The sequence below is a fragment of the Mustela nigripes genome, chromosome 1, assembly GCF_022355385.1.
Source record: "Mustela nigripes isolate SB6536 chromosome 1, MUSNIG.SB6536, whole genome shotgun sequence".
Lineage (NCBI taxonomy): Eukaryota > Metazoa > Chordata > Mammalia > Carnivora > Mustelidae > Mustela > Mustela nigripes.
The window spans coordinates 50,830,137-50,845,437 of record NC_081557.1 but is presented as its reverse complement, the minus strand read 5'-3'; the positions used below and the strand labels follow the sequence as shown (position 1 = coordinate 50,845,437).

At 54.0% G+C, this 15,301-nt stretch overlaps 1 protein-coding gene across 4 annotated transcripts in view; it reads left to right on the top strand.

Moving 5' to 3' along the window:
• The window catches only part of ARRB1 (arrestin beta 1), a 74,767-nt gene that overhangs the window by 52,357 nt on the left and 7,109 nt on the right, over positions 1-15,301 (top strand). For 3 of the 4 annotated variants that reach the window (XM_059410968.1, XM_059410978.1, XM_059410950.1), the window contains exons 4-15: positions 1,307-1,351; positions 2,203-2,399; positions 3,628-3,687; positions 4,535-4,602; positions 6,791-6,926; positions 7,742-7,826; positions 8,266-8,338; positions 9,148-9,285; positions 10,419-10,502; positions 11,743-11,766; positions 14,014-14,084; positions 14,953-15,004. In XM_059410968.1, the coding sequence (XP_059266951.1) occupies positions 1,307-1,351; positions 2,203-2,399; positions 3,628-3,687; positions 4,535-4,602; positions 6,791-6,926; positions 7,742-7,826; positions 8,266-8,338; positions 9,148-9,285; positions 10,419-10,502; positions 11,743-11,766; positions 14,014-14,084; positions 14,953-15,004 (1,033 nt within the window). The remainder of the gene's footprint in view (positions 1-1,306; positions 1,352-2,202; positions 2,400-3,627; positions 3,688-4,534; positions 4,603-6,790; positions 6,927-7,741; positions 7,827-8,265; positions 8,339-9,147; positions 9,286-10,418; positions 10,503-11,742; positions 11,767-14,013; positions 14,085-14,952; positions 15,005-15,301) is intronic. The other variant, XM_059410958.1, reaches the window with a different exon arrangement.

The window sequence follows — 15,301 nt, the reverse complement described above, 5'->3', positions numbered from 1 at the left end:
CCCCCCCCCCCCCCCCCCCCCCGTCTTATAGACAGGATGCTGCTGGTCAGGCCTGGCCCTGCTTCCTCCAGCACCCCCAGGATCTTCTCTCCCAAGCCTCAGAGCCACACCCTTCCCCCTGTCCGCTTTGTTATGCCCCATGGTCATCTAACTGGTGACCCATACTGCCCTTTAAGACCTGGCTCCTGCTTCCCTCCTTCAGGAAGCCTTCCCTGACACCCCTGGTGGTGGGAGTGCCCTCTCCCCAGATTTTGTGCAGAGCCCCTGGTGCTCGGGGACAGAGGCAGAAGGAGAGAAGATGGGCAGGTTTGGGGACAGGGTGGACAGTCCCCTGATCAGGTATCCCTTGGTCCCGCCCAGGGCTGGATAGGACCAGGAGCCCTCCGGCACTCTTTTCCAAATGTGGTACCCTGAGATTCCCTGAGAGATTGCTGTGTGGGCGGCTAGGGGGAGGGTAGCGGTGGATGAGAGCTGGGGAGAGAACATTTTGCTTAATAAGCATGGGTATGGCTGGGTGAGGTTCAGCCAGAGGTCACTGGGGATGTCAGGCAAGGAGGCAACCCCTGAGCCTGTGTTTCTGGTCTCCTGAGGTCCTGCGGGGAGAAGATGTCTTTTGTGTCGTTTGTGTCTTTTGTGTCTACATGGCCTCGGTCAGGCCTGGGGACATTTTCTGGGATCGCATGAACGGGATACCGTCTCAGCCTTAGATGTATTAACTCCATCTTCACAGCAGCCCTGGGAGGTTGGTTCTACGGGATTGCAACTTCTGATGGCAAATCCCAAATCCAACAATCTCTAGAAGTCTGCACTCGTTCCTAAGTTTGACATGGGATTCATTTAGTGGCAAAACCTGACCTGAACTAACAGGAAGGTCTTTATACTTCAGCCTCTCGGTGAAAATATTCCCGTTTCCCTGCAGTGGTGTTAATGAGTTTGAGCCCAGATCCTGCAGAGGGTGTTACGGAGTATATGGACGATGTACCCTGTTGTGGCCTTTCCACAGTTCAGAACCTCAAAATTCTAAAGTACACCTGATCATAGCAGTTTTGGGCCTGTATTGTTCTTATGAACAGGGAAGAAACAGAGCAGTCACCTGCCCTAAGTCACCTGCTGGGCCTATAAGTCCAGCCTGCAGGGAGGGGGTGGGGCATGGCAGCACCCCTCCCTTGGGTGATGGCCTCCCCATGTCTCTCCTGAGGCTTTCCGACAGAGGGATAGTTAGGTTCAAGTTTGGCTTGGTGTTTGGGGCTCAGGAATTTGAGAGGTCGAGCTGGGAGGGTGTGCTTACTCTCTGTCCTTCTTCTAGATGGCGTGGTCCTCGTGGATCCTGAGTATCTCAAGGAGAGGAGAGGTGAGGTGGTAGGCCCCACCTCCGGCCTGTGAGGGGGCATCCTATTCCCCACTGACCTCTAGCCCAGGGCCTCCCTGAGACCCTGTCCAGGCAGGACATTAACTAATTCTGCAGCCTTGACTTGCCCAGCCCCACTGGCTTTTCCCTTGGCAGCTTCAACAAACATCAGAGCAGGTGCCCTGGCCTCCTCTGGCCTGGGCAGTCCACCCTTGCCCATTTTAGAAGAACCTGGTCAGTGCCCCAAGCATGCTAACGTCAATATATAGTGATTTTTGCAAGGCCAGGATGCCCAATAGGTCAAAAATAAGGGTCTCATTATAGATGAGAAAATTGAATCCCAGGGAGGTGAAGGGATTGTCCAGGGTCTGCAGGAAGACACAGGGTGGAGGTTGAGCTAGGACAAAACCCCGTGCCTCCCAGACACCACTCAGCACTTGTTTCCCCCTACCCCCCACCCGCTCTCTCCAGCCACAACTCTTCCCCAGCCACCCCCACCCCAATCCTGCCAGCGTACTCCAGCCCTAACCAATCCTGTCAGACCATCTCCTATGCTCCTGCGCACTCCACTGGCCAGAGTGGGTGGGGGTGGGGGGTGGGGAAGGACAGAACCAATCCAGTAGTCAGACCCTACCTCCCCGACCCCTGGGACCAGGCTTGAGTGGCTCCCCTGGGTACCTGGTTCCCCCATCCCCAGGGTAGCACAGCCTTTCCTACAGGAGCTCTGGGACAGACCTGGGAACTCCCACTGGGCCAGTCCCAGGGCTCAGCTGGTGCTCTGGAGTGCAGGGGTTGGGGGGGGGGGCTTGTTTGCTGCCCTCTGGGCCCATCCTCAGCATCCCCTACTCCCACAGTCTATGTGACACTGACCTGCGCCTTTCGCTATGGCCGGGAGGACCTGGATGTCCTGGGCCTGACCTTTCGCAAGGATCTGTTTGTGGCCAACGTGCAGTCCTTCCCGCCAGCCCCTGAGGACAAGAAGGCCCTGACCCGGCTGCAGGAGCGCCTCATCAAGAAGCTGGGCGAACATGCCTATCCTTTCACCTTTGAGGTTAGGGCCGGCCGCGCCCCCCCTAGGAAGCCCTGTGGGCAGGCACATGAGGGCAGCCCTCAGTTTCTCAGTGTACATTGGGACCTGGGGCGCTGTCACTGATCCTGCCTGGTAAGTGTCTCTTCTCTGGCCACCGCCAGGGTGTGTCACCTTACCTCTGAGCTCCTCCTTGGAGCCTCCAGAGTACAGCTCAGAAGGGAGCCCTGTCTTGCCCCTGAGTCATTACGGGACTGCCTCCTCCTTCAGACCAGCCACACGCCTGGCTTCTCCAGCCTGGCTCATAAACGAGGCACGGCACGTAGTGAGTTCCCTGCTCTGCCCCTTTTCCGAATAGAAAGGCTCCCAGACTCTGGGTTTTAAAATTTCCTGTTTCTCAGACTCCGATTCTGTGATTCAGTGAAATCCGCCGGCTTTCTGGGAAGCTAGAGCGGGAGGGAGGATACAGTCATTCCATCCAGCATGCATGTATTGGTTTCCTGTGGCTGCCGTAACGAGCCACCGCCAACCTGGGGGGAATGAAACATGACCGTGAAAACACGCGTGGATGAGCTTACTGTTTCAGAGGGTAGACGTCAAACACAGGTCGTGCTGGGCTAAAATCCAGGTGTCAGCCGGGCTGTATTCTTTCTGGAGGCTGTAGGTCCCGCCCTTTCCAACTTCTAGAGGCTGCTTGTGTTCCTTGGCTGGTCGTTGCCTATGCCTCTGTCTTCCAAGCCCGCAGTGGCTGGCCAGTCTATCTCTGAGCCTACACTCTGACACCGATACTTCTGTTTCTGGCTTTCCCTGCTAAGGTCCCTTGTGGTTACATCGGGCACACCTGGATAACCCCGGATCCTTAATTTAATCCTTAACACCTGTAAAGTCCCCTTTGCCAGTCAGAGGTTCTGGGGATTAAGACGTAGGCATCATTGGAGAGGGCAGGGGGATGTAGGGGGGGTGGATCTTATTCTGTCTTTACCACAAGCTAGGGGTGACCTGTTAGACAAAGAAAAGCATTGACATCCTTGGCTTTGCCGAAGGGGCTTCTGGCCCAGTGTGGGGTGTCCTTGGGATGATCTGACAGGGGAGACATTGTCTGTCCTCTGGAGCCCCTAGTCTGATGGATGAGACATGGCCTGTTGCTAGGGGCCCCCTGGTGTGACGAACATGTATGGGGGTGGTGGGTGGGCAACATGGGGAGGTTAGGGTCAATATGACAGGAGACCCATTCTGTCTATCCTCTTAACAGATCCCTCCGAACCTCCCGTGCTCTGTGACATTGCAGCCAGGGCCTGAAGACACAGGGAAGGTGGGTCATGTCTTTGGATGCGTCTCTCTGGGCATAGGACGTTTGTATCACCAGGGCCCTGGCTTGCTCTCTGAGAGGCGCGGACCCCTCTGTGTGGAAGCCTCTTTGTGTCTAGGCCACTTCAGTACCACCTCAAATAAGCAGTCTCTTATCATAAAAAGAGGGTGTCACTCCCCTGCCCCCCGCATTCAGTTACGTGTTGTTTCTCCTGGGCTGCTTTTTGGCTGCAGCAAAACCAAAATGTTCTCTGAACTACCACCTGGCCTCACTACCTTGCATGGGGGTGCATTCATTTTGGTTTCACAAGTGGGGAAACTGAGGTTCCAAAAGAGGTGACACCCCTTGTGTTGTAGGCCCTAGATCTAAGCCCCTGTTTCCTCATCTGAAAAATGGGCACAGTAGGATGTGCCACCCCATGTGGTTGAGAGGGTGGAGTGAAGCCCTGAAGCGCCCGATGGTCTGCACACAGTATGTGCCTCCCCAAGAGGGCTGTGGAGGCATCCGTTGTGATTTCCGGGTGGCTGCCTCCGTGAGGACAGCTACCCAGACCAGTCAGGTGTCTGAAGGTAGAGCCCAGTTAGGACAGTTTGGGATGTCCAGAGGCGGGGCGGGTGGGGATGGGCCGTTCTGGGAGAGCTCTGTGGATAGGTCAAGAGGGGGAGACAGCCACCCCCAGAGGAAGCACAGTGCTGGGGCTGACGCCGGGTCCTGAGTCAGGCTGCGCACCAGGCTGTGGGGTTGGGTGTTCCTATCCAGTGCCCTGGTTTGTAAAATGAGAGGGAGCTGGCTGTGATGTGGGGACCCTGCCCTGTCCCAGACCCTGTGGTCAACAGCTGCTTCCCCTCAGGCCTGCGGTGTGGACTATGAAGTCAAAGCCTTCTGTGCCGAGAACCTGGAGGAGAAGATCCACAAACGGTGAGACGGGCGCAGCTTCTGTGGGGTGTGGGCTGCCCGCTGGCAGTGGGAAGGAGACAGGGCCAGCAAAGCCTGAAGAGATAAGTAACAATACCGGGAAGTGTGCGAGGAGGGGCCATGCATTCCAGCCTCAGGAACCTCAAGATGGGTGCTCTGGAAGGCTGGCGAATCATGGAACATTTCCTGGGGCAGGTGATCCAAGGACTTGGGCTCAGGCCTCAGTGTTTCTCCCTTTACACTGCTGAAACCCCCTCCTCCAGCTCCCTGCCTCTCGGTTTGCCCCACCAGACTGCATGGCTCTTTATTTTGTTTCATAAAGAAACAAAATTCAGATTGTTTTTAACAGTGAGCAAGACTTTTCCCAGCCATCCTAGACCCCCACTTCTCACTTCTCCTCCTGGGGGGCCATTAGCAGCAGGTGATGGTTGGGCGGGTGGTGGGGACTGGTTATGGGGTCAGTGGAAACTTCTAAGTAAGGGAGGGAATTGTAGTCAGAGAAGCCCCTCTGCGGAGAGTGAGGGGGGGAAAGTCAGCCCACATATCTGAGAAGGTAGCATTTTCCTGGAGAGGCACAGCCCTGGGCAGAGAGCCCAGGCTGGCAGCTGGAAAGAGCTGGCCCTGACTTCTGAGATGGACTGCCCAGCCCTGCTCTCAGGCCTGCTCCTCCTCAAGGCAGGCTCTGCCCTGCTTCCTGGTGAGGCTGGCCTCAGCCCCCAGCTCTGGTGAACCCACTTCACCAGGCAGTCAGTGGCCCTATGGGAGGAGGCTGGCTGAGGGTGGGCGCTGCAACTTCCTAGGAAGTGGGCTGAGCTTGCCACCTGGCGGCTGGAGAGTGTATTGCAGGCATCTCCCTTTCCAGCCTGGGCAACTCTGGGGTGTCGGGAGATGGGGCACTTTTTCCCCCTTGCTTTTCTGTCTTCCTTTTCCTCTTAAGACCTGAAACAGGGGAAAGAAGGGAGGGTGTGGTTTTTTTGAAGGGGGCCTGACTAGAGCAAGGAAGAGGAACAACACTGAGGGCTACTGTCTTCCGCTCACCGTAATGGCACATTTTAAGTCCATACCAGAGTTAATACTAATGATGATATAGCAACTATCATTTATCAAGGGCCTATTAAGGACCAGACACTATTCAGAGTGACAAACATGTACGAACTAATTTAATCCTTTCAGCAAACCTGGGAAAGAGGTGTTGCTATTATTACCATTTTACAGATGAGGAAACTGAGACCCAGAGGTGAATTGACTCAAGGGGGTATAGTTAGTAAGGGGAGAGCTAAGGCCATAAGCCTAGCTGTCCAGTTCCAGGGAGTGAAGGTGAGCAACAGGGATGCTGGGTCCCTTAGCACACCACAGACACTCCCTCACCAGGTCCCCTCCCCTCCCAATCCTTGTGTTCTCATTTCCTCCTTAAGCCCCTGTCACCATCCTTGAGACCCATCTCATCTCGACCTCCGTCTATTCACTGGGTCTCTGTTCTCTTCACTGACCTGCATCCCCCTGACTGAATCCACACCCCTTCACCGAAGATTTTCACCTCTCTGATACCCCACTTCTTCACGGGGCCCCTCTGCATATTTTGATCAAACAGATATTTAGAAGGTGTTCATTATATGGGAGGTACTGTCAGAGGTGGTGAAAACCCAGCAGTGAACAATGTAGACAAAAATTTATCTCCTTCAGGAGCTTGCCACTATTAAGTAACCTAAGAGAGGCTGGAAGTGAAACGTAGTCCCTTTCTTGTCCTCCTGAAGACTGGCCACAGGGGTTCAGCTCTGATGGGGTGGGAGTTCAGACAGGAGAAGATCAAGTGAGCTGATCCAGGAAGGCTTCCCAGAAGAGGAGGCATTTAGCTGGGCCTTGAAGAAGGAAGGCCCAGCTAACTGCCTAAATGAGGGCAGAAGTGGGAAGAAGGTATTACAGGTGGGGGGCCAGTGGAGTCAAAGCTGCAGAGACAGGACTAGATAGACTAGGATGACAGAGAGGAAGTGGGGATGGCTGCAAACACAAGGCAGGAGGATGGAGTGGGACCAGGTGGTGACAAGGCCCCTGTGTCTGCCTCTGCAGTTTGGACTGGATTCGAAGGTCACGGGAGCCATGGCAGTCTCCTGAGCAGGGAAGGGAGGATTACAAGGGAAGGGGATGGAGCCACGTGACTCTGGCTATCTTCTGCTCTGCCCATGTCCATTAGGAATTCTGTGCGCCTGGTTATCAGGAAGGTTCAATATGCCCCCGAGAGGCCTGGCCCCCAGCCCACAGCTGAGACCACCAGACAGTTCCTTATGTCGGACAAGCCCTTGCATCTTGAGGCTTCCCTGGACAAGGAGGTAGGAGGCTTGGACTTGGCAAGGGGTGGGGGCTGTTCAGTGGTGGTGGGGACCTCCAGCTCAGCTCTCTCCTGGTCACTAGAGCTCCTGGGTTCAGGGAATCGGAGACCTCCCTTGGGGGATGTAGGGAAGCCTTGGAGGCCGAAAGGAGGGGCAGAGTGGAGCATGAAGCTGAAGGATGGGATCGACTTTGAAGTCAGGGTACCTCCTGAAGGGATATGGGTCCTGGCCATTTTCCTGCACCTCTCGCCCCCTTTTACAGTGTGGGCATGCCTCTCTCTGTGGGGACAGTTGAGGGCAAGTGCTGGTGGCAAGATTTGAGCTGAGGTCCTTCAGTGAGAATTCCGACCCGGTTTCCTCAGTGAGCCAGCCTTTCTCCCGCTTCTTCCAGACCCGCCCTGAGTCTAGAATTCCTGGCCTCCAGCGCCAGCAGGGACTTGACACACCACCTAGTCCAAATCCTCCACTGAGCAGAGGGGGAAACTGAGGCTTAGGTAACTTTCCCAAGGTCCCGCTGCTCTCATTCTCTTCATCATTGTTATTACTATTGTTCTCACTTTCTGGTGACCAGATCAGGACTGGAGCTCAGGAATATCACCTTCTAATCCAGTTATCTTTCAAAATCCCATGAAAGCACTAGTCTAACCTGCCCAGTGCCTTAGCATCAGTGGGACGTGGCTCAGGAACTTGAGGCCAATGTCAGAGTGGCCAGAGTCTGTGTGGTCAGGAGTTGTGTGTGGGGCCTCTTCTCCCTCCCTCTGTCTAGAGTTTTAGTACCCCCCGGTCCAACCCTCCTGCCTTCTTCTGCCTCCCAGATCTATTACCATGGAGAACCCATCAGCGTTAACGTCCACGTCACCAACAACACCAACAAGACAGTAAAGAAGATTAAGATCTCGGGTATCCAGGGCAGAGGACCAACCCAAGGGGCGGGCAAAAGGGATTCCTCCCAAGGGTTGGGGGTAGCTGAAGGCTCTCCCCTTGTTAACAGCCTTGTAGAGAACTACCAGCCTGAGGGGAAGCCCAGGGCCTCCTCTAAGCCAAAGGGGAAGGCTTTTGAGGCTAGTAATGCAGGCTGCTCATTGGCCAGGTAATAAGTTTACTGTGTAAGCTGCCTACTCTTAGGTTCCCTGGGTTCTCAGCAGAGCTGTCCCCGAGGGAGGGTTTTGATGATGGGAGGGAAGGGTGCCTTTGGGCTATGCTTCGGGTGTAGACGGGGTGGTCTCTTGCAGGATCCCCTGGTGCACTCCAGGGATGAACATCCCCAAGTCGAGGGAGCCTGGGATGCCTGGGAGCGGCAGCCCTGGCTCACACCACCTTGTCTCCCTCTTCCTCCCAGTGCGCCAGTACGCGGACATCTGCCTTTTTAACACAGCCCAGTACAAGTGCCCCGTGGCCATGGAAGAGGCCGAGTAAGTGAGCACAAGCCCAGCCTTGGATGTGTGGGGCTGGGCAGGGAAGTGGGAAGTCCTGGCTGCAGGGACAGGGGCACATGGTTTTTTCCCACCTGCCAGAGGGCTGGGCCTTGGACTTCCCAGCCACTCATGATACATGATCCCAAACAGCCTTTTAGAAAACACCTACTTGATTTTATCTACAAGAAAATGCATACTACAGTCAAAGGAAAGATCTGCTCAAACTAGAATGACAAAATGAGAGCTATTGAAGGGGACCGGGGCTGTAATTACACTGTACCAGAAACCTAGATTAAAGGGCAGACTTTGCTCTGAGCTTCCTGGCAGCCAGGGCAAAGAGGGTAAGGCACTAGGTACATAGCTTTTCTTGTCTGATGAAAGACTAATCCAGCTCATTGGGTAAAATGGTTGTATGTGGAAAGGTTGAGAATAATTATATATAAAAAATTTAGGTTTGAGGGGCAGCTACTATGGTTGGGTGTGGAGTTTTGTCTCAAGCTTGTTAACAACTCAGGCAAGGGGAGAGCTCTCCAGTGAAACGTCTTTTCTCACCTGAAGGAAGTAGATGCTCCCATTAGAAGACACACCTGGTTTTTGGTTTTCCTGGCCCTGCCTCCCTTTGGGAGGCAAGTGCATTAAGTGTAATTTTTCGTGTACATGTGTGTTTATGGACAAATCTAGCCCTCAGTATTTTGGAAAGTTACAAACGTGTTTTTAATGCTACTCTGTGGTCTCTGAGTTGTTATAACTGGGCTATGGGGGTAACGGATGGGGTGTGTTTCCATACCTGCCTCCCTTCTTCCCAGTGACACCGTGGCTCCCAGTTCAACCTTTTGCAAGGTCTACACACTGACCCCATTCCTGGCCAACAACCGAGAGAAGCGGGGCCTCGCTCTGGATGGGAAGCTCAAGCATGAAGACACGAACTTGGCCTCCAGCACTCTGTGAGAACCCACCTTCCCTCTTCCCTGCCCCCCTCCCCGGGGGTCCACAGCCTTCTTTCCCACCAGTGCCTGTCCATGCTGTGGTCATCCTTTCCCCAAGCATGGTCCCTGGCCCCATCCTCAAGAGCTTGAGCTGTAAGGGAAACTGTCCCCTTACTCCCATCCCTATCCAGGGCTGCCCCAGAGAGCCAAATGGGCCCCTCTGTCAGTGCTGGGATCTGCTGGCTTCCCAAAGGAGGGCAACCCAGAGAGGCTTCCTGCAGGAGGCAGCAGCTCCTGACCTAGTGTCTTGAGTCAGGTGGGGTATGTCCCTGAGGCAGAGCAAGGCTGGAAGGAAAGGAGTGGCTTCGGTGGGAGATCAGGAGGTGAGTGGGGAGTCTGGGGAGATGTGGACAGCGAGCTAGGCTAAGGGATCCCTGGGCCACATGATCACTCTTGTCTCATGGGCATAACTGACTTGGAGGCTGCCCTGCTCTCATGGAGACCTGGGGTATAGGGAACTCATCTCACCCTATCCACTGAGGTCTGACCCTTCTGTGGGCTCTGGCCTGCCTCTGCTGCACCCCTGACCTGGACTCCCAACGTGGACCCTGTGCTCCAGCCACACAGCTGGTCACAGGCGTGCTAGCCGCTTACCTCCAAGCCTTTGCCCTCTTCTTCCACCCTGGCCCAAATCCTACCAGTCATCAAGACTTGGTGGAGGGACCACCTCCTGCTGGGTCTTCCCCAGTACCTCCTCCCCTGCCTTGCCAACCTCCCTCCCTCTCTCTGAACTCCCTGTCTAGCCCTTTGTGCCCCATGGGTTGCTCAGTAGTGGGAGAGAAACATCCATCCACCCAAGGGTAGTAGGAGCCCCCCCCTCCGCATGCTGCTGGGACTCAGACCGAGGGAGGAATGGGGCTTATCAAGTGTGCCCGAGGAGTGAATTTCACGGCCAGATAGGGGACCCAGGGATCCAGGTTCCCCCCAACTCAGGGCAAAGCTTCCCTTTCTTATATAATGGGCTCTGCACATGGTGGCTAAGTTACCCAAGAGAGGGACAGATGGCAACTGCCCCCATTGCACCCCACTCTTGCCATGTCTCTTCTACCCAGCGATCATTGGTGAACCTGTTTCCCTGTGTCACCTTGCAGGTTGAGGGAAGGAGCCAACCGGGAAATCCTGGGCATCATTGTTTCCTACAAAGTGAAAGTGAAGCTCGTGGTATCACGGGGCGGGTGAGTGTTCTAGCCCAGCCCAAGACTCCCTAAGTGTATAACGGGGTGTCCCAGATCACCCGCAGCTCACTGCCCCATCTGTCTGATAGCTGCATCCACCGAGAGGGTAAACCAAGCTTGAAGACTTCCTGTTCCTTCTCTTCCTCCTTCATGCCTCCCTTTTCCTCCTCCTCTCCCCCACTTCCCTCACCCACATCAGAGGCTTTTGACCCTTCCCCTGCCCTTTCCATGTCTCTCTCTCCCTCTTCCCCCTCCTCTTCCTCCCTGTCCCTGTCTGGACACACAGGGTTGTTGTGGGGGAAGCTTCCTCAGAGTCTGTGCTGTGGGGTCTCCAGAGGGTTCTATTCCCTCACTATGTCTTGGGGCCCAGCACCCACCCCTGCTCATGTCCACGCTGATCTGCTAAGGAAATGGTTAAAGGGGCTCAGAACCCAGCGCTGGATTAGGGATGTTCGGACTCTCCCATTTTACAGATGGGGAAGCAGAGGCCCAAACCATTCTCCAGACATTTCCTGAAATGTCCTCCCCAACCTTCAGGTCACAGGCTGGGCACTGGGGTCACTGCAGTGGGCCAGACATATTCCTGCCCTGGAGCATGGTCTGTGCCCCACCTCAAAAGGGGGGAGCTCAGATAGAACAACTTTTCCCCACAGATGGGGCCTGCATTGTCCTAAAACTAGAATTCTGAATCTGGGCTTTTCGTCTGACTCATAAATTTCTATGAAAAGATTTACAAGCTAATAGCATTAGACGTTAGAGTCATGCCCGGTATAGATGGCTTTATCTAATACTGACCGCATGTTCTAGGACATCTCAGAATTGCAAATCCCAAATCCTGGGTTCTTTGACTCTCCACAACTTCCTTGAGGAATCCTCGGTGAATCCCAAATTGATTTTTCCTGCTGTCAGAGAGGCCTCCGTAGGGCAGGCTGCACAGGGGTTGGCTATCATGTCTCCTTTGCCGAGGGGGATTCTGGGGACTCAGTGAGTCCTGGGATTTCGGTACCGCCCCCCCCCCCCGTCATCCACCCGCCCCCCACCCCCACCCCACAAGGCTAATGCCATTTCTGTGTATCTCTGAATGAGAGGTCACAGCTGCAGAGCGGTGGGTGGGAGGGAGTGCATCTCAGGGTCTACCCTACCCCGGAGGGCAGCAAGGTGGTGAATGAACGTGCTTTCTGTTTTCTTCCTCTCTGAACTCTCTCCTGAACACCTCTCCTGCCTCCTCTGACCCACCCAGCCTGTTGGGAGACCTTGCATCCAGGTAAAGCCCCTCCCTTCAACCTGACCCACGCACCTTCCTGGAGGATCCAGAGACCCCTGGGCTGACCATCTGGAACTGTAGGGCACTGGGTTGGGAGGAGTCTTAGCACTCACTTTCGATGGCCAGGCTCGAGCAAAAGTGCTAGGACTAGAATCCTCTCCAGAGGGACTAGGGAGATTCAGTTTCTGCTTTAAAACAACCTTGCCCTGTTCTTCCATCCCTGCCAAGTGAAAGGAACCTTTGCAGATAAAAGTCAGCTTCCTGGATCTGGGGCAATAGACTCCCGGCCCCCATCACACAGTCTGATGTTTTGGAGAAATGCAGGATTTATGGCTTCCAGACTTGTACCCTAATGAGAATTAACTGCTGGCCATGTGGAGAGGGAGACCTAGGGAGAGGTCCTGCGGTCCTGATCTTGTACACAAGGTTCATTGTAGCACCTGGATCCTTACACCTTCCAAAAAAGGCATGTGCCCCACATGCAGTGGTTTTGCCTCATCTTGTCACCAGATGGCAGTAGTGCTCACCCCCAAGAAATCAGGCTCTTTGGAGAGGTGAAATTAATTCATTTGAGTTCAGTTCAATATAATTCAGTAAAGATTTCTGGAATCCAGATTTATGTCCAGCCTTGTGCTACAATTCTGGGGCCCCAGGGAAGAATCAGACCTATCCCGCCCTTGATTACTCATGGTGTGCTGGAAGGTTAATGTTCAGATTTTTCCATCCAATCACTGTATGGCTTTCACAAAGGTTGGCAAAAAGCATTCCTCCCTTCTGTTAGTTCACTCTTCCAAGTGAAGAGTGAACCTGGAAAAGCAATCCGCTTGGCAAGCAAAAAGAAAAAAAAGGAGCCAAATTGTTTCAATAATCTGTGAATCCTTATGGCCCCATGGAGGGGAAGTAAAGCTTGAATCAGGCAGGTGTAAGTTTCACAGTTCAATCAAACCTTTTACCTACATCATCTCCTAGAAGTTCTCGTGGTTCTAGAAGTTAAGCGTTGTTATTCCCATTTTCCAGATGAGCTCAGTGAGACCTGAAGATATAAAAGTGTCCCCCGAGACACTGCTGGGGCCTGAGAATGGACCTTTCTGGTTGTACAGCCTCTGTCCCTTCCTGCTCTGTTCCCCTCTCCCTCCCTGCCACCTGGGCCCCAGGCAGAAAGGGCAGTAAGATGAGGTTGTGCCTGAACATGGTCACAGTTGACAGGTGACACCAGCCTGCCTGAGCTGAGAGGAGGCACTTTTGTGGCTGCTTCTCTAGGAGTAGAGAGCAGAGGTTGGGTAAGAATGTGAATTATGCGGTCAGATTCCTCTCTCTCACTTCCAAAAAAAAAAAAAAAAAAAGAAAGAAAGAAAGAAAGAAGAGGAATCCTGTCTCTCATTTCCCATTAAAAGCTGTGTGGTCTTGTGTGATATATTTTTCCTCCTTGTGCCTCAGTTTCCTATTCTGTACCTATGGTACAATAATGGGACTGTTGTGGAGATTAAATGAACTACTTAACATCCTTGGCACAAAGTCAGTACCATGTGTTTGCTCTTGTTATTATTTTGCTTGTCAGGGCCCAGCAGAGGGAAGTCTGGGTCAGAAGCACTGGCCTGTGTCAGCACATCCCCCGTTCTTCCACCCCCACCCCCCACCCAGACCCTTCATCCCTACAGGGCTTCAAGGAAGGCTCAGTGCACGATATCAGTAGCCCTGGGCCCAGACAACCTGAATTTGACTAAACTCACCTCAGCAGTACGTCATCCAGGTGGCAGGGGGCTAGGGCCCCCGGAGTACTTTTACTAGAGCCTCCTGGAGATGTTGGGAGGTGGGACTGAGTAGGGGGGAGAGGGAAGGGCAGGAGGGCAGTGTTAGGGAAGGCTGGGCTGGCCGCAGCAATCGGAGGCCTTCGGGGTCCTAGGGCGCCTCTGGAGTCACCCAGGGACCAATGTGTACATGGCCCTGGGCAGTCCTTTCCCTACCCCCTTGCCTCGTCTCAGCTCATGAGAACCCAGGGATCCTTATCAGGAAAAGGGAGGTTTCCATTTCTTTTGGGAGGCAGCAGAAAAGGTCTTCTAATTCAACTTCTAGAGGAAGTAAGCTTCAGAGAATGACAGAACTGGGGCCTGAGTCTGGATTCCCTGCCTCAACTGAGAGCTACCTCCTCCAACCATAAACCCCTCCCCAGGCCTCAGACTGGTAGGGCATTGAGTCTTCTAGCCTGAGACTGACCTTGAGGCTCACTGGGTCTGGGTCTTCTTTCAGTGACGTGGCCGTAGAACTGCCCTTCACCCTAATGCACCCCAAGCCCAAAGAGGAACCCCCACATCGTGAAGGTAAGCAGGATCTACGGATTACTGGAATGGGGGTTTCCTGGTTGCCCAACCCATTCTCCACCAGCTACTGTCTCTCCCCATCACCCCCATCTAACTGTGGGTTAGCCTGCAGGCCAGGGTCACCCTTTTTCCTCACCCTCCCCGGGATTTTTTGTGAGGCCTACACTCCTCTATTTGCATCTGACTCCCCTAAGAAGCAGAGGTCTGACTCCTTTCTCCATGGGGAGGGAGGCTGGGAGCTTTCTTGGAGCTCTTCAGGCCGTTTTTGGAGCTCTTGTCTTGCATCCAGGCATTGGGAAGGGGCTGCGCAGATTAAGATGGTCCCTGAACATATCTTAGTGATTTTTTGAAGTGATACCAGATTGGTCATATTTCTGTAAATCTAAGACTGTTTAAGTTGAAAGAGGCAACACTATAGTCTGTACCACAAAGAAAGAAAAATGTTCCCACAATTAAACTGTGAAATGCCATTGGTTGTAAAATACACCCTGAGTTCAGAGATGTGCAGATGCGCAGGTGTGGGGGGAAAGTAATGGTTGCCTTAACACTAAATGCAAGTCATGTATTTAAGAAAATAATCTAAGTCATGCAGAACACATGCCAAAGAGCAGGGTCCAGAGGTTTTTCTGTCCTGGAGCTGCTAGGGGCCTCTGGGGCCTCCTTGGACCCTCCCTGGACTCTCCTTCCTGCCATTAGGATGATTGGGGGGTGTTTTCCAGACCAGGGACCAACACTTCTTCCCCACCTCCCTTCTTTCTGAGCCCTCCCCACCTTAGCTTGGTTGCCTTAGGGTGGGGACCTGTGCCTGTTTGCCCCGTGCCCCCGCCCTGCCCACTAACCCAAGGGCCTCTGCCCACCCTGTGTTTAGTTCCAGAGAACGAGGCGCCAGTAGATACCAATCTCATAGAACTTGACACAAAGTAAGCCAAACCCTGCCCGCAGACGTCGCAGGGGTGGGGGGGGGGGGGGCCCGGGGGGGGGGGGGGGCAATGGGGTCATTTGCATATATGCTTATTAACCCCTGAAGAACAGCCGGTCTAACCCCATGTGCTGAGAGCTGCCTCTGCTCGCCTCTTCAGCAACCCGCTTGCCTGCATGTGACTTGAAGGACCCTCCGTGCCTGTTCCTCTTCCTCCTGCCTTGGTGGGGTCTGTCTTCCTCCCTCATCCTTGCACGTCCGTCCGTCAATCCTGTTCGTCCGCACGCAGCGCCTGCTC